Source organism: Jaculus jaculus, chromosome 12 (assembly GCF_020740685.1).
Source record: "Jaculus jaculus isolate mJacJac1 chromosome 12, mJacJac1.mat.Y.cur, whole genome shotgun sequence".
Taxonomy (NCBI): domain Eukaryota; kingdom Metazoa; phylum Chordata; class Mammalia; order Rodentia; family Dipodidae; genus Jaculus; species Jaculus jaculus.
In genome coordinates this window covers 64,784,091-64,803,576 of record NC_059113.1, presented here as the reverse complement: position 1 = coordinate 64,803,576, position 19,486 = coordinate 64,784,091, and the positions used below count along the sequence as shown (strand labels likewise).

Here is a 19,486-nt window from a genome sequence, read left to right as displayed (position 1 = left end):
TTCCCCTGAGGACTTCCTTCATTGTGTCCCATAAGTTTTGTTATGATGTGTTCTCATTGTCATTCAATTCCAGGAATTTTGCAGTTTCATTTTTTATTTCATCCAGTACCCATTTATTGTTTAAAAGTGTGCTGTTCAGTTTCCATGTGCCGTTGGGATTCTTGGTGGGTCTTTTGTTGTTGATTTCTAGCAATATAGCATTTTGATCTGATATCATGCAGGGAATTATGTCAATCTTCCTAAATATGTGGAGGCAGACCCAGTATGTGGTCTATTTTAGAGAATGTTCCATGGGCTGCCCAGAAGAATGAGTGGTCTGTGTATTTGGGATTAAAAGTTCTGTAGATGTCCATTAGGTCTAAGTGATCTATAGTTTTGTTGAGCTCTCTTACTTCCCTGTTGAGTTTTTCTTTGGATGATCTGTCTATTACTGATAATGGTGTGTTGAAGTCCCCAGCTATGATGGTGTTGGTGGTTATTTCTGCTTTATTGTCAAGTTGGTTTTGTTTTGTAAACTCTGATGCCACTGTGTTTGGTGCTTACAGATTTATGATTATAATTTCCTTTTAATGGATTGTTCCCTTGATAAGTAGGAAGTGGCCTTCTTTGTATTTTTTGATTATTTTTGGTTTAAAGTCTATTTTATCCGATAATAATATAGCTACACCTGCTTGTTTCTTATTCCCATTTGCTTGGAATATTGTTTTCCACCCTTTCACCCTAAGGAGGTGTCTGTCTTTAGTGATGAGGTGGGTTTCTTGAAGACAACAGATTGAGTGGTCTAATTTTTTGATCCATCCTGTTAGCTTGTGTTTCTTGATGGGTGAATTAAGGCCATTAATATTTAGGGTAATAACTATGAGATTTTATTTGATCCCTGCCATATTGTGATGCTATATGCAGTTTCGTGTTTTCATGGACTTCGAAGTTTTTTGTGCCTACTCTGAGTTTAGTTATTGTGATCTCTTTCTTGTAGGCATTTGAGTTTGGTTATTTGTTTCTTCTCTGTGGAGAATTTCCTGAAATACTCTCTGTAGGTTTAGTTTTGTGTTATATAATTGTTAAGCTATGTTTTGTCATGGAAAGATTTCTTTCACCATCTATTATGAGGGATACATTTGCTGGATAGAATAGTTTGGGATAGAAGTGATAGGTTCTTAGACTTTGCAGTGTTTCATTCCAGGCCCTTCTAGCTTTCAGTGTTTCCATTGAGAAGTCTGAAAGTAAGGGTTATCTCATTTGTCCCTGTGTTAACTTGCTCTCCATTGGAGAATCTGCTCCTCTTTTTTCAGATACATGTAGATCCTAAGGAGAGAGCCACCCCCTCATAGCTCAAAAGGGCCCTGGCTGAAACTAAGAAAAATTGGCAAAACAAGCAAGGGTGCTATTTTCCTGATGAACCAGATACCAGCACAAGGGAGAAAGAGATCAACACAGAGAAAAATCAACTCCTACCAAATCAGAGAGCCAGAGATCCAGAGGCTCCCAACACCTTATCACTGAAACAGACCAAAAATAAACCCAAAATGGCTCACAAAAATTTTGTGGAAGAGGGGGCGGAAAGAATGTGAGAGCCACATGTTGGGTCATTATATGCAGAGACATTTATCTTACCCATAATTGTGGGCTAACTCCACAATGCATGACCCATATACCTCAACAAGGAGGGGCCAAGTGGCAGGGGTAGGTCATGGATGAGCCTAATAATGGTACCAAACTGACTGTATTTGCTGAATATAAAACTAATGAATAATAAAAAAAGAAAAAGAAAAAAATTTCTTCCAAAGGAAGGGTAGGACTCTTTATAACATGCTCCCTCCAGACACAAAATGGGCTGGATATCCATGATCTCACAGTGCCTGACACTACCTATACAAGACCATCATAAGAAGAGGAAAAGATCATGACATCAAAATAAGAGAGACTGATTGAGAGGGGTAGGAGATAAGTTGGAGAATGGAATTTCAAAGGGGAAAGTGGATGGAGGGAGGTTATTACCATGGGATAATAATATAGCTAATCATGGAAGTTGTTAATAACAAAAAAAAAAGTTGAGCCAGGCATGGTGGTGCATGCCTTTGATCCCAGCACTCAGGAAGCAGAGATAAGAGGATCACCATGAGTTCAAAGCCACCCTGAGACTACACAATGAATTTCAGGTCAGTCTGTGCTAGAGTGAGACCCTTCCTCGAAAAAACAAACAAACAAACAAAATTAAAAAAAAAAAAATTCTGTAGAATCCCTCTCCAACAGAGTTACTCATGTGGAAGACACAACTTCTGACCTGGAAGACAAGACAATAAATTGACTGGGTGGCCAACAACTTTACTAAGTTCAAAAAATCAAGTGAACAGAATATGAGGTAACTGTGGGATACCCTAAAACAACCAAACATCTGGACCATGGGTATACCACCAGGAGATGAAATCCAGGCCAGAGGCATAGAGACCATATTCAACAACATTATTGAAGAAAATTTTCTGAATTTCTCAAAAGTGAGGCCCATTCAGATAAAAGAAGCCAACAGAACACCAAACAGACAGGACCAAAGAAGAAATTCTCCAAGACACTTGAAAGTTAAAACTCTTAACAATGAAAACAAAAAGAGAGTGATAAAAGCATCAAGAGAAAAGATATTCACAACATACAAAGGCAATCCCATCAGAATTACCTCAGATATCTCCATGGAAATACTGAAAGCCAGAAGGGCCTGGAATGGAATATTTCTAAGTCTAAAAACTATGTCTTCCAACCCAAGTTACTCTTTCCAGCAAAAGTATCCATCATAATAGATGGTGAAAGGAAAACTTTCCATGAAAAAAGTGAACTTTATGATTTTTTTGAACACAAAGCCAAACCTACAGAGAATACTTCAGGGAATACTCCACACAGAACAGTAAAACATCCAATTTCAGGAGCCAAGAAGAAGATCACAAAAGCCAAAATAGACAAGGCTCAAAATAGTGCAAAACACAAGAAAGCACCAAGCCCCATAAAACTCCTCATCATGGCAGAGATTAATTCAAACCTCACAGAAATAACTTTAAATATTAACAGCCTTACCTTATATATCAAAAGATACAGGTTAGCAGGATTGATCAAAAATCTGGACCCTTCTATCTTCTATCTTCAAGAAACCCACCACACCACTAATGATAGATACTTCCTCAGGGTGAAAATGATATTCCAAGGAAGTGGAAATTTTAAAATGTGGGTTTTGCTATATTAATATCAGATAAGATAAACTTCAATGCAGAAGTAATCAAAAAGGACAAAGAAGGCCATTTCTTACTCATCAAATGAATGATCAAACATGAGCACATCATAATCATAAATACATATGTACTAAACACAGGTTATAAAACAAAATCTCCTCAACAATAAAACAGAAATAAACACCAACACCATCATAGGCAGACTTCAATAGTCCACTATCATCAGTAGACAGATCATGCAAGCAGAAAATCCATAGGGAAACAGTAGATTTCAACAATATCATAGATGAAATAGACCTAATGGATATCTATAGAACTTTCTACCCTACTCTACAGGATGCATATTATTCTCAGGAGTTCATGGATCCTTCTCCAAAATTGACCAAATATTAGGCCATAATGCGTGTGTCCATAAAGTCAGGAAAACTGAAGTAACTTCCTGCATCATGTTACATCACAATGCTTTAAAGCTAGAAATTACAATAAGTTACACATCAAGAACTTCACCAGCACCTGTAGACTAAACAACACACTTTTAAACAATGAATGGGTAGTGGAAGAAATCAAAAAAGAAGTTGTAAAATTCCTAGAATTGAATGACAATGACAATACAACCTACCAAAACTTATGGGACACAATAAAGGCAGTACTAAGGGGAAAATTAATAGTCTGACTGTCTACCTAAAGGCAGGGGTGAAACAAGAAGAACCCAGCCCAAAGAGCTCTCTAGATGGAAAGCTATAATCAAGTATAGCAGAAATTAATGAATTGGAAACTCAGAAAACAATTTTAAAAAATAAATGAAGCTCTGGTTCTTTGAAAATATAAATAAAATTGACAAAAATCCCTGGCCAATTTGATCAAGCAAAAAAAAAAAAAAAAAGTCTCAAATTAACAAGATCAGAAATGAAAAAGGAGAAATCACAACAGACAGCAATGAAATCAGAAGAATCATTCAGCAGGGCATACTTTCCAAACCTCTACTCCACAAAATTAGATAATCTGGAAGAAATGGGTGACTTGTTAGAAACATATCACCTACCAAAACTAAACTCCAAGCAGATTAATCTCCTAAACAAATTTGTCATATCGATGGAGACTGTTAATCAAAAACCTCCCCAAACAGAAAAGATGGCTTTTCAGCTGAATTCAATCCAACCTTCATTGAAGAAATGAAACTAATTTTTCTCAAACTGTTTCACATAATTGAAGATGAGAGAATCCTTCCTGACACCTTTTATGAAGCTAGCATCGCCCTGATCCCAAAACCAGACAGAGATACAAGATAGGCCTATATGCCTGATGAATTAAATGCAAAGATCCTGAACAAAATCCATGCAAACTGAATTCAACAATGCATCAAAAGCATTATGCACCTTGATTAAGTAGGCTTTATCCAAGGGATGCAGGGGTAGTTAGCATATGGAAATTGGTCAATGTAATATACCACATAAATAAACTGAACCGTATGAACCACATGATCATCTTAGTTGATGCAGAGAAGTCCTTTGACAAAATACAACACCCCTTCATGTTCAAAACACTGGAAAGAATTGGCATGGAGGATTTATATCTCAAAACAATTAAAGAGTATATATAAAGCTTCTAAAGCCCAAATAATACTTAATGGGGAAAACCTCAAAGAGTTTCCACTGAGATTAGGAACAAGACAGGGTGCCCACTCACACCACTGTTCTTCAGCATAGTACTAGAAGTACTAGCCCAAACAACAAGAGAGGAGAAAGAAATAAAACAGGATTCAAATTGGAAAGGAAGAAGTCAAGTTAGCCCTATTTGCAGGTGACATGACCCTTTATAAAAGTGATCCAAAAGTCTCCATCTCAAAACTTATAAAGGTGATAAATTCCTTCAGCAAAGTAACAGGATACAAAAATCAATGCACAAAAAGCAGTAGCTTTTTTATATGCAAAGGATAAATATACAGAGAAAGAAATCAGTGAGGCTGTCCCATTTCCAGTAGCAAAAACAAAACAAAACAAAAAGACATCATCTTCAACAAATGGTGTTCAACAAATTGGGTGACCATATGCAGAAAAATGAAATTAGGCTGGGGGTGGTGGTGTATGCCTGTAATCCCAGCACTCAGGAGGCAGAGGTAGGAGGGTTGCCATGAGTTCAAGGTCACCTTGAAACTACTAGTGAATTTCAGGTCAGCCTGGGGTTGATTGAGAACCTACCTCAAAAACAGAAAAAGAAAAGAAGAAAAAGAAGAAGAAATTCTACCCATTCATTTCACCATACCCAAAAAAAGTCCAAATGCATTAAATACATCAATATAAGACCTGAAACTCTTATACTACTTAGAAGAAAAAGTGGGAGGCACTCCTCCTCAACCAATGGGATCTCATAAAGCTAAAAATGCTTTTGCATAGACAAACATGCCATAACCAGAGTCAATAGATTACCTAATAAGTCTTGGCCAGCTATACCACTGACAGAAGCCTAATATCTAGATTTTACAAAGAACTCAAAAAACTAAACAATAAAAAAATTAAACAACCCACTTAAAATGTGGGGCAGAGAACTTAATAGGAAGTTCTCAGAGGAAAGATTAAAAATGGCTAACACACACTTACGAAAGTGTTCCAACATCCCTAACCATTAGGAAAATGAAAATTAAAACAACTATGAGATCCCATCTACCCCAGTAAGGATAGTAAACATTAAAAAAAAAATCAAGGGCTGGAGAGATGGCTTAGTGGTTAGGCGCTTGCCTGTGAAGCCTAAGGACCCCGGTTTGAGGCTCGGTTCCCCAGGTCCCACGTTAGCCAGATGCACAAGGGGGTGCACGCGTCTGGAGTTCATTTGCAGAGGCTGGAAGCCCTGGCGCGCCCATTCTCTCTCCCTCCCTCTATCAGTCTTTCTCTCTGTGTCTGTCGCTCTCAAATAAAAAAAATAAAAAAATAAAAAAAAACTTTAAAAAAAAATCAAATAGAAACAAATGTTGGTGAGTATGTGGAGAAATAGGAACCCTCATTCACTGTTGGTGGGAGTGGAAGCTGGTATAACCATTCTGGAAATCAACATGGGGACTCCTGCCGAGGATAAATATGGAGTTACCAACAGACCCTGTTATTTCCTTAATGGGCATTTACCCTAGAAGCTTCATATCTCAGTGCAAAGACACTTGCTTAACCATGTTTATAGCTGCTCAATTCATAATAGCTAAGAACTGGAATCAACCCAGGTGCTCATCAATGGATAACCACGATACAGTATATCTACATGATGGAATTATACTCAGCAGTTAAAAAAAAATGACACAATAAAATTTACAGAAAAAAATGGTTGAACTTGAAATAGGTCATACTAAGTGAACTCAAACAATCACAGAAAGACAATCATTGCATGGTCTCACTCATGTGCAGTGCCTAACCTAGTTGCTAACATACCTGAATGGTATCTCAAGGCTTTGACAATAGGAAGGACAGTATTTGTCAGAAGGGGAAGGGTGATGGGAGAAACAAAACTGAACCCAAATTGAACTGGTAGCATAGAATCCTATATCTGGGAAGTTAGACTAAAATGTGGAACTCTCAAGAGGACCTTAGAGGGCACACCTGAATGAAAAGTGCCCTGGAGAGGGTGAGCTGAAGCCTAACTTCAAATTCCTCCTGTTTCTCTTTCTTATCTGTCCTTTCCCTTTTTCTTTTTCCTGGGTGCTGGCCTGTAATTCCTTCTGTCAGGATGTGGTTTACATCCACAATGAGCTGTTGATCAGAGAGATGTACTAGATGTCCCCAAAACAAACAAGACAGACTTCTGTCAGAGAACTTGATTACCCACAAGAGGTTAATGGTAAGACCCTACTGCTGAAGACACCACGAGCTTTTGGTATCAACCATGGAGAGACCTCGTTGGAATACAGAACAGAGCCAGTCCCCAGACAATTAGCCCATCTAGTGCTAGAAGGAACTACATGAGCAATCAGGGGAAAGTGGCCATCATCTGTCCAAGTAACACAAATTCTAAGTTGTTGGGCCCTGAAAGGCCTGGGCATGAGGCCTAGTGGAACTTCCTGAGCCTAGCTAAAGTTTGGTAATCTGCCTCGGACTCAGCAAGACACCTAATGCTTCTGTGCAAGAGTTGGAATTATCATTTCAATAGTCACAGTTTACTATGGCCCTTACCTTTCCCCCCATCCTCAAATCCCCGCCTTCATCCCCAACATCTTATAGGCAACTGCTTGTAACAATATAGCGAGTTCCTGTGAGTCCCTGCTTCCACAAGACTCCTGACTCAGAGTGTGGTTTTTCTCCAGTGACTAGGAGAGGTTTTTGAGTAATGGGATGCTCTCCCTTCTCCTCAACCCCTTGGGGGAAACCAGCTGGCTTGGTCCTTCCTCACTACCTGCCCACCGATGGAGCCTGGCATTAAGTGACTCAAAAGCAAACAACCTGACATGATGCTCACACAAATGCAACAGTGACACAAAGACATGGTGAGTAACCAACTGCTCTTGGATTGACTAACAGATCCACTCCATGGAAAGTAAGTCACATCTGGAACTGGGAAACAAGTCAGAATCATATCCAGATAATGATTCTGCTTTCCATTGTCAAGCTCCCACTAATTTTGGGTAGAAGAGGTTCTATACCCTTTAAATTCTCTCTAAATTAGTAATGATTATCCCACTTAACCAGTGATGACTTCACTCTCTGTTGGAGAATCTGCTTCACTTTTTCATATGAAAGCTGGACCTGAGGAAATAAACCACCCAGAATACTCCACTCTGGCCCCAGCTGAAGCCACAGGAAATTGGGGAAATGAGCAAAACTGCTTCTTTCTTAGTGAATCTGATGGTTGATAATAATGTGATGTATGTTCAAGATACATAAAAAGAAAGTCTTAAATGTTCTCACTATCAAAAAATGATAAATATCATAGTAATATTTGCTTAGTCTCATTTGATTATTCCACAATATATGGATACGAAAATATACGAAAATAATGGTTTGTTCTCCATAAGTATATACAATCACTATTTCTCAGTTAAAAATAGAAACTATAAAAAAGTTATTTTATTTGTACATTTTGGCTGCTGGCTAAAGAAAGACCAACAGTGACAAGTGTTGAAGAGACACTGGCTTGAAGGCTGTGGTACCATCCACTTCAGTGTTTTTGAATAAACTTTCTCTGAAGGGTTTAGAGTGAAAAAATATTTTCAGCTCTGTAGACAATATGGCTTCTGCTGAAATGAATCAACCCACCACAGCAGTACACAAGCAGCCATAGAAGTAGTGAGTGGGCATAGTTCCAATAAAACTTTAGTTATAGAGAACAGATTTTTTATTATTTTATAAAATTTTCATGTCACAAAACATCATTATTCTTTTGATATTTTTCAAAGTCCAGTTAAAAATTAAAAACTATCCTTAGTTTGTGAACATTACAATAATAGGTCCTGGGCAATACTTGACCTATAGGTACAAGTCTGCTGAACCTTGAGTCAGCCTGTAACCATGGGAGCAGAAAGGAAGAAATAGATTCAGAATTCACAGGAATTTGTGCATGTGAGGATAAGAAGCAATGGAGAAAGCTGTTCATTTTGCACCAGGGCAGCTGACAGACCAACCCCACTGTGGATCCTGGGCTCTACAAATTTTATTTAATTATGATTTCACTGCATATTAAGGCTCACCTTAATATATCCCAAGACCTAGGTCACCAACCTTCCTTATAGCTACTGCCCTGAACATGTCAAAACTTATGGTCAAATAACTGTGCCGGGCTTCCCAGTCAGTAAGCTCTTGTTCACAAGAGCTCTTGTTCATACTAGTACCCTTCCTGACTTCCTTCATGCCCAATCTAGATGTGATAGGTTGTATTAGCTGTCAACTTGACAGGGCCTAGTATTCCCCTATGATGGATTATCTCAATTAGTTTGATTTAGGTGGGGAGAGCCACCTTAACTGTGGATGGGGTTCGGGCTATATATAAATAAGATAGCTGCTGATCACCAGCACTCTCTACTTCCTCCCTGCTGATATGTGGATGTGATTTCAGCTTCCTGGTCCTGTCATATTTTTCCCCTACCTGCTGGAAGTAAAAGCTGAAATAAATAATTTGTCCCTTAAACTAATTTTTTTCAGGTATTGTTCACAACAAGGAGGGAAGTAATGCACCATCCATCCTGCACAAGCCATGTGAAATGCCACCTCACATCCAGGGTCCCTTGCTGAAACATGGGTCTGAGTTTCCTTCCATGTAACATTCTTCAGAGACCCACAGGATTTCTTCATTTGGTGGGTATCCAAACTTTTTAAAATATTTAAGGAGACAGGTGTGAAGGTATGGTCCTTGAATAAGAATGCCAAATTCCCTTGTGAAAGACAGATATTTGCAACATCAACAGCTAACAATGAATGACACTGTACCAAGGCAATCAAGCAAATCAGAGGCAGTGTATCACTTTATCATTGCTCTAAAACCTCCTATGTTATTCTAATCTCTACCAGACTGTTTACATTTAAACAATCAATATGGTAGTCCCATCTACCATTTCCCTAGCATAGGAAACACCTGTTTACCCTACTTACCGAGAGATGTTCCCGACCAGCTTTGTTGGCGACATCTGTGGAAGGGATGTCATTACTTCTGTTTGTGGTATACCCAAGGTCATTTGCTACAGTCCAATCTTAAATTGGAGAAAAAGGAAGGAGAAGGAACACAAAATCATAAATATATTGGCAACAATATGAAGCTACAATAAGACCTAGAACAAAGCAAAACATCCTAGAGAATGTTCATCACCACCTAGTAGCCTGACTGTGTAGGACCATGACTGGCTGCAGTTAGCATCAGTACTGTGCAGGAGCAAACTTTATTCAGCCTATATGTTTCCATAACTGTTTTTTTCATCAAATTCTAAGCATGGTTTAGGATTTGTTCTTTGTACTTAAGACAATATCCCTTTATTGTTGCAAACATAAAGGGGGGCTGATAATCCTAGAATCGTGGACTTGCTGACATGGAAGAGTCATTATAGATGGATTTGACTGCTAGTTTTACAGTTGAAAAATGTCAGCATAGGGAAGTCAAATAACAAGTTAAGTCCATGTGGTAAGAAAGTGGCCTGGCTAGGTGTTAACCCAGACTACAAGTGATCAACATCAATTCCAAGATAGTAATGTCTCATTTGACAAAAGGGCAAAGACTTGGGATGCACCTTAATAGGAGCATCAACATGGAACTTGGATTCACAAAATATTTTTTAAGAGTTCTAATGTGCCATTATTTCTGGTTCATAATATACAGGTCAGCTCAATCTTCAGAACTATAAAGGACATGTTATTCTCATATCAAGTCTCAAAGACAGCTACCATGTTCTGGATCAGTTTTAATCTACATGGATCAAGATGGAAATTACTGAATTTTGTTGGTGACCTAAGTTTTTATTTGTAATATTATATATTGTAATATTACTACTGCAGAAAACTTCTTATTAAATAGTGCAGACTATCTTGCTTATGTTGTCTTTTAATTCTAACAAGGAGTAGCATCTTAATTTCCATCCTGAACATGCTGTCTCATTGACTCATCCTCAGACTCACTTTCCTTGGTAAAATCATCATGTGTGCTTCCAGGAAAACAATTTAAGTTATATTTTTTATTAGTGGAGTGTTCCTTTGAATGGGAATGAAAAGTAACAGAAAAGACACCTATTTTCTGACTGTTTGCTATTGTATTTTTAATACCCAAACCTGCATTCTCACCAAGTTTATTTTGAACATTTTAAAACTCACTGATTTCAAACATGAACAGGCATGATATATTTACTTCTAGATTAGCTAGCTAGTCTTTCAAAATTTAAGCCACTAAAATGCCTATAGTTTATAATCTTTTTGGCCAAAAGCAAAAAAGATCTGAGGCTAATGGGAAGATGACTTTTTTTTTTTAAAGTACAGAAGTTACTGAAAATAATTTTAAAATGTAAAGTCATTACTCAAATGTAATTTTCTGTGAAACAGTGTGAGATACTCTTTTTTAAAACCATATCAGGAAAGATATAAACAAAAATATACTAATCCACCAGGCATGGTTGCACATACCTATAATTTCAGCATTCGGTAGGCAGAGGTAGGAGGATTGCCATGAGTGCAAGGCCACCCTGAGACTACATAGTGAATTCCAGGTCAGTCTAGGCTAGAGTAAGACACTATCTTGAAAAACCAATATATATAAAACAAATTATATATCATATATATATATATATATATATATCAAATCAACCAAAATACAACTTGGAATAAATACAGCTCAGCATATGTGTGCATAGATAAAGACAACATAATACCAAGTGAAAGATGGCTTAAGTTAAATACACATACAATAAACATACAAATATGAAATGACTTCATAGAAAAAACTGTCTAATGGAGGTCTTCATCCCAAAGTGCACTTAGACCCTGGTACTTGTACAATGAGAACATATTGTGGGCATAAGAGAACAGGAACATTACACAAATGTATATTTAAAGCATGAAAGGTTTTTTTTTTTAATTAATATACTATTTTAAGCAATATAACTTGTTCTTCAATTTCCAGCTGGGTCTAGAAAAGTAGCCTTCCATTTTTTCATATACACTGGCTTCATGATCACAAGCCAGATTTGGAAATCTGCTAAAGATGAATTTGCACATCTACCAAAGAAGAACCTGTGGCATTCAGTCAAAGCAGAGATGCCTTGGTCAAAAGCTAATGTAGTGAGTCTTGGGGTTTAAGCCTCAGCAGGGAAACTGACATTCCCTTCAAGGATGAGGCTCTTTAGTCACAGCTAAACCATCCTCCTTCTTAATAATTAGGGCAAGCTGGACTACAGGCTGGTTTAGTCCCATGTACTATCAATTTTTACCACAGGCAAAGCTGGCCTCTTGGTTTGTGGAGTGTGGCAACATAGGGAAGGTGGTTCATGGTGATATGGTCCAGCCACTGGCTGAGCCAGCCCTGACACAAGCCCACTCTTTGACTTCTCCTGTCCATGAGGTGATTTCTTCATTATAAAAACACAATTTCATAAGGGTTTCCAATTGTGTCCAGGGAGGGACCCATTTTCCTTTTCATGGCCATCATGGGTTTTAAATAGGTAATTAGTTACAAAAACAAAATGTCTGCAATAGCAGAATGGATTTACTAATTACAAGAACAGTGCCTGAGAGAAAAAGCGCTATTTACAGGGAAAAGAGCCATCAATATTGAGCGATTTCTGAGATGATAGTTTGGCCTATGTAGTGCTTAAAATGTGTATTTAACTGAGTTTAGAGGTCTTTTATTTCACTTCATTCATTATACACGAACATTGTGAAAAACTACAAAGTGAAGAAAATATGATAGCTACCTTCATAAATGGTATCGCTGTACTCTGGGTTTGTATCTAAAAAGCAAAACACATTAAAGGTTTGTAAGTATGCATTTCAGAATTAAAAGCTGTTCTCTGTACCAACTTAAATATAATAAATGTACACAGAAGTTTTCATAATCAAACAATCTCTCCTAGGACACAAACAGAGAGACCTGAATTTCTGTGTTTGCTTCATATTAACTTGGTTCCCTTCTTTTTCCCAGCCTTCCAACTTCTATCCCTCCAAAAGTGAAAACAACAATTTTAAATCATAAATCAATTTGGCAAAAATTTAGAGACTATGAATTATGGCCATTGTTCTTCTTATGCTGTTCACATTATACAGTTGGCCATGTATTGCAACATTGAAATTTTAGTATTTTTCTTCCAAAGAGAGCTAATTTTCATGCCAATTTTGTTATTCTCTTATGTTTAAGGGGTTCCTGCAAAGCTATGCATACCAGGGCCATTTACACATATGAACATATTATTAAGGTCCTGTGTAGCACTCTCAAAAGCACCATGCTGGCTGTCATTGCTTCTTGGGGTAGGAAGAGGAGCTCCCTTAGGCTGAAGATATACCACCTTTTGTCCTGACACAAAACAGAAAATTAAATTGTATTTTCACTATTGAAATAATTGATATATATATATATATGGGAGGTTTTCAATAAATGCTATGTCAGAGAGAAATGTAAATTTCACCAAATTGTGTCTGCCTGGCTTTGTAGTCACCAAGACCATCAGAACATTCTGCTTTAAGAAACAAACATTTTAACAGTGTTTATACTCCACATCAACAAAAACTGTTGAAAATGATTTACTGCTTGCTCTTTAAGCAGAGGTACCTGGATTTCTACATGAAAGTCTTCTTGGAAATAAATTGAGCTCTGCTGTAACATTTAAGTGACTGAAAAATGAATATCCACAGCTTTTTCTATGCTTTTAGTCATTGCTTGCCAATACCAATACTTATAAACCATAGATCTTGGTTTTCATTACATTTCTGAACTTCTAGCACAAAAATTGAAACAAAATGGAAGAAACCAGTTTTCTGCTCATGAATGCCCCCAGTCAATAATCAAGGTTGGTCTAAATGAAGAAACAAATTTAAACGGCCCTGATGTTAAAATTAAATAGGCAGCTGTGCACTTCAATTCAGGGTATTGTGTCCTGCTTACACTAATGCATGCCTTTATTCACAACTCTAGGGGCACCTTTCCAATAAAGTCTTTTGAATAGAAATTGTGCAGTGCCCAACTTGTACAACTATTTGTGAGGGCACTGTATTAATCATACAATTTCACTGATATCAGTAAATTTCAATTGTATTTTAAGAAGTTTTATTATCCCCAGCACCATTTCAAAGTAGTTTTAGTAATTTTGCAAACACTGCCAATATTATTGGAATTATGCTATAACACCCTGAAAAGGGGTGACAAGAAGGCTGCCCTTCAGTATGGAAGATTATTCAGCAAATAAAGCAGCAAGATGTCCCACAATTGACCTCCTCATATCATTTGGAGGTACCCACTAATCCTCTGAAACCCTTTACCTTTGCAAACAACCTATAGCATGGTGTCTCCCACACCATAAGGATGTACTGACCTGCTGAAGAAAGAGTACCACAGCTCCCAAGAACAAGAAATTTCTACATCTGCTCAGTGAGATATTATGTTGCCCTTATTTCGTTCTCTTCTCGTTGTCCTCCCCACTCTCAGTCTGAGTCTGCAAGGGTCTCTATCCTCCAGTGGTCACACCCACTTCCAAAGCTCATTCCAACTACCCTCAAATTCTCTCTTCACTTGCTCCAAACCTTTTCCCTAGTTCTGTTCAGCCTTTGCCCTGCATCTGCCAACCCAAGTATAACATACCATCACCATGAACATATTCACCTGAGTCCAGAGTAAGCCAGGGCAGAGTGAGGACAGTAGGCTGGACTGTCCATAGCATGACTGTAAAGAACCTCAATGGACAGTGGAATTGATAGTCAGAGGCCATTGCCTAGCACCAAACCATTCCCCTCCTGTAGGGACTAAATCTGAGAACTCTCATTTCAAAACCATCTTCTTAAAAAAAAAAAAAATATATATATATATATATATGTGTGTGTGTGTGTGTGTGTGTGTGTGTGTGTGTGTGTGTGTGTGTATGTATGTATATGTATATATATATATGTGTGTGTATATATGTATATATATGTGATATATATATATTTCATCCACACACACACACACACACACACAACATATATATATATATATACATATATGTGTTTATTTTTATTTATTTATTTGAGAGCACCAGACAGAGAGCGAGAGAAAGAGGCAGATAGAGAATCAGTATACCAGGGCCTCCAGCCATTGCATCAAACTCCAGATGCATGCACCCCTTTGTGCATCTGGCTTACATGGGACCTGGGGAATTGAGCCTCGAACTGGGGCCCTTAGGCTTCACAGGCAAGCACTTAACCACTAAGCCATCTCTCCAGCCCCTGATTTATATTTTTAATATTTGGATATAATTATGAGGACCTTGATTTGTACTAGGGTCATTAACCACCCCAGATTTCCTGGAGCTAAGGACATTTCCAAGACCCTGAACTTTATGTTTTGAAGCTGAAACAATCCCAGGCCAGTCCATTTAGTCTTTTCAGGACCAACGTTTCTCTCTGGATGTGGGACTTTCATTTGGAAAACTAAAAGGAGTTGGTTGTCCTGGTTTGTTTTCCCACCCTCATGGACCGCACACATGGGAGAAGTGGGTGTGCACTATCATTTTATTTGACATATATATCTAATAAAAGCGTAAAAGAGCGAATCTGAGCCAGGTTTACTTCAGCCACACATCACAATGTTCTCTATGATTACAAGTGACGAATAGGCTTAATATTCCTCGTCAAAGAAAGAGACCACCACCACTACCCACGCAAAGCCCATGGAGTGATCCCAGAGCATCAAATCAACATAGCAACTGCTGGGTACAAAAAAATAAGATTTTAGGAAAGATTCATAAATAAATAGGTTAGACTACCATTGATAAGCATTTCATACTCCAGGCATATGATTCATATCAGCATCTACCTTTCCTACTAAGCTCACCAACAAAACATACTTCCTAAAGAGTACTAATTTTTTTTCTTAACTTTATTTTCCCATAGGCATGAAAAGCACTGCCACTTTATTTTAATTGTCAATAATAACAAAATCAAGAATAATAAAATTAATAAATTTGGTGTAAGGTTCTGAAACTTGCAAAAGGGCAATGTAGGAAAACCAATTACTGGGTTTGGTTGTTGTCCCTTCAAGAACACTGTGCTTTCCTGATGGGGAACTGTACTGCACAAGAGAGAGATACACTTCAGTGTGCAGAGGAGGCTGAGGAGGTCAAGAACACAGGCCCAGAGTAGATTTTAAGTTCATAAAAACCAAGGGATGGATCACTCATATTACAGACAGGCACAGAAAAAGGCTGTCATTTCCATTTTAAACCTCTGGCAATGGTCACATTTTAAAATTATCCTACAAAGTCTATTTTCTAACCAGGAAGGATTCCTTCCTTCAAGTGTTTGGTCTCTCTCTAATGTCTAAAAGGCCTTTCTTTCAATTCTATTTTCAGACTCTATGTTATCTTAAAAAATATTTCAAAGAATTCCATATGAAGGTGGAATAGCAAAAATGTATTCCTTTCTAATAAAGCCTCTTTGCTTTTTGTACTTTCTAATACATGGTAGACAGCCTTTAATGACCAGGTCAGACTCTTCATTGCTTTCTGAATAGTAGGCTGGACTCAGAGCTCAACTGCATGGCAAGGCTCATTCCTTTCTTAGTCACCAATTTATTATAGAGCATTGGGAATCTCTTTCCTTTTTATATAACAAAGGAGTCTTCCACAGGACAGGCAAGGATAATAGCATCAGCTCTGGCAGCTCCTTGGGTGCTTCAAAGGCATAATTAATTAACAGGAGTCCTCTTGAGATATAAAGTGCTATTTAAGTATAAATCTTAATTATCATGATTATTATGTGCCTGTGGCCAAGCCTATTCTTCTCAGTTATTTAAGGCATGAAAGCAGAGAGAACTTTCTTTTCCTTAACCCCAGAACAAGGAATAGTTTCTTATAAATGGCCCAAGGAAGCAGCATACGTGTGGGTAGAGGGTATAAAGTCTAACTTTGTAATTTGGGGAGAAACCTGCCTTTCCTATGTTCTTTGGGCTAAATACATCTCATCTAGATCTGTCTCTCAGGGCATTCTAAGTGCTGCAGAGAGAACTCAACTTCATCCAGATGTCATCATTTTTTTGAAAAAATGGCACAAAAAGATCTGTGAGGAAATTCTTCCAATATTTATAGTTTGTTCCTGACATGAATATCACATAGGAGAAATTGCTTCTGAATTAAGAAACATAAGTCACCAACTCCCACTGCTTGCATAAATGAGCATTCCCAAGCTGTGACATTCCTCCTGAATGAGTGGGCCAAAGGGATACTCTACATATTGCCTAAAGAATGGACAACTTCAAAACAAGGGTGTTTTATCACCCAGTGTTCTAAAGAGGTTTGCTCCAAGCTGAAACCATTGAATTACTTGGGTAATGACTTTGATAAGACAATTTACTCTTAATCAATGTATTCACAGTGAAGAAATACCTGACCTTCAGAATTCTTAGAACTTGCACTGTCTAATCAGAAGATGCCTAACATTGGCTCTAGTTTCCTTTCTTGGGGGAGACAGTTAGTGATCTTTTTGCTATTCATTTCAATTTAAAATTCTACTTATAAAGAAACCCACATCACTCTGTCTCCATGTACATTTGTCTGCTCATGAAGGGACCTTTCTATATGTAAGATTGAATTCCAAAGACAGTCACATGAGGGACTGATTTCACTGGACACAAGTGTTTGTGGCCTATAGGCTATATAGGATACATCAGTCAGTGGAGAATCCTCAACTAACCCATGAGTGTGCCTGAAACCATGATCACCACATTTATAAGTTCTTCAATCCACCATAAGCCTCCCATTTAATTCATCCTACTCATCACTAAACCTAATTACAAGATATCTTTGAACACATCTAGTCTCCATTTTTATCATTACTGTGATTTTCTGTCCTCAGGAAGAACCAGTGATATCTACTGGATGTGTGCTTGGCTGGTCCCCCCAGTGGCATCCCCAGGTTCTTCAGAGGATGATCCTCACCACTCAGTGTGGCCCATGGGCCAGCATCATTGATACTATTGGGGAACTGATTAGAGATGCAGACCCCTAAGCTCTTTTCCAGATACCCTAACTCTATCCTGCAATTAAATGGTTTCTGGGTGTGAAGTATACAGATTAAAGTTTGAGAAGTCCTGATTTACAGTTTGCTAAGTTTTCCAAGAGTCAAAAGGTCCTAGCAGTTATAATGTATGGCAAGTTTTCAGTGCAACACAACAATAGCTAAATTTGCAATACTTATAGCAAGGTGTCTCTGGCCATAGTTGCAAAATCTATCATATGTAAGGGAAGGAAGTTGATTTTATTCACAGTGTACCTCTCTAGACCCCCATTTCAAAAATTGATAGGGAATGGAAAAGTCTCAAAATCTCAGACACTTAAAAGAGCTCATGCATACCCATCTTTCATAAGAACTAAACTTTTTTTTTTTTAATTTTTTGAGATAAGGTCTCTTTCTAGCCCAGGCTAACATGGAATTCACTATGTAATCTCAGGCTGGCCTCAGACTCACAGGGATCCTCCTACCTCTGCCTCTTTAGTGCTGGTTAAAGGTTTGTATTACCACACAAGGCTGGAAACTAGGCTTTTAACAATATTTGCCTCTTAAGGAGCTGAGACTAAGAAAACCTTACATAGTATAATGTTGAGTCCCAAGGAGCCAAGCTCAGGAAAGGAACAAGGGCAAAGCCACAGTTGCAACACAAGCACTTCCAGAAAAAAATGTTTCTCCCTAAAAGGACCAAAGGAGGCAAGAGGTGTCTATCTCCTCCTCCTCTGTATACTCTCAGTGGACATCCAGAGAGCAGGACAAGCTTCAGATTAGCATGAAACACACAACCACCTTCTTAATGGATACTAGAACTTTACACATTACACAGAAAAAAATATACACTCAGTTGTTAGTAAAATTGCTCTAGGACATATAGGTGATAGAAAAATGGCTCATTGAATCATTGAATTGAATGAATGAATTGAATTGAATTGAATTGAATTGAATTGAATTGAATTGAATTGAATTGAATGACTCCTTCAACACCTCAACTTCCCTTCTTATAACCACAAGCTATATATGCTTAGGATTCCAAGTGCAGACATTTAGTCTCATGACAGGAATTAACCCCATCAACAGTGAAATCTCAATGAACCCACCTACTTCTTTCTTTTTTTGTTTTCTATTTAATAACTTTCACCAAAAAAAAAGAAAGAAAAATTCAAACAAAAGAGTCCCTTATTCTCATTAGCCATATTTTCCACATGTCTTCAGCTAGGTTCTAAAACTGAGGTAAGGACATTCCTAGGAATTGACAGCTTCTCTCTTAGAGCCAGGATGAAGGCAATCACATAGAGGATCAGGGTCAGGAATCAAAGGCCATAGCTGTATCTTCCTCAAATCCTCTACATTTTTCCCTACCATGATGGGCCTAAGAAGTAGGATCCCTGTTGCCTTAAGCTTTAGGGAGTAGGAAGTACCACAGAACCCTTGTTCCTTAGGCACCCCAAGAGCTGACATGCTATTCAAACTCTTCAATATTCTATTACAAGGGGAAGTACAACCAAACTCTTCCAACCTCAGTTACTGATGGCAAAGGTACTCAGAGGCATAATTCACAAGGAAACTGGATAAGAACTGGACCCACGTCCTCTGAAACACTTAATTCACCTTCTGTGGTAGTCTGAATGTGAAATGCCA

General features: G+C 37.9%; 1 protein-coding gene across 8 annotated transcripts in view; it reads right to left on the bottom strand.

Moving 5' to 3' along the window:
* Ntrk2 (neurotrophic receptor tyrosine kinase 2) overlaps nt 1-19,486 on the bottom strand; it is a 426,243-nt gene that overhangs the window by 335,423 nt on the left and 71,334 nt on the right. For all 8 annotated transcript variants that reach the window (XM_045131575.1, XM_045131576.1, XM_004667007.2 and 5 more), the window contains 2 exons: nt 12,574-12,609; nt 9,776-9,873 (listed from right to left, as the gene is read on the bottom strand). In XM_045131575.1, the coding sequence (XP_044987510.1) occupies nt 9,776-9,873; nt 12,574-12,609 (134 nt within the window). The remainder of the gene's footprint in view (nt 1-9,775; nt 9,874-12,573; nt 12,610-19,486) is intronic.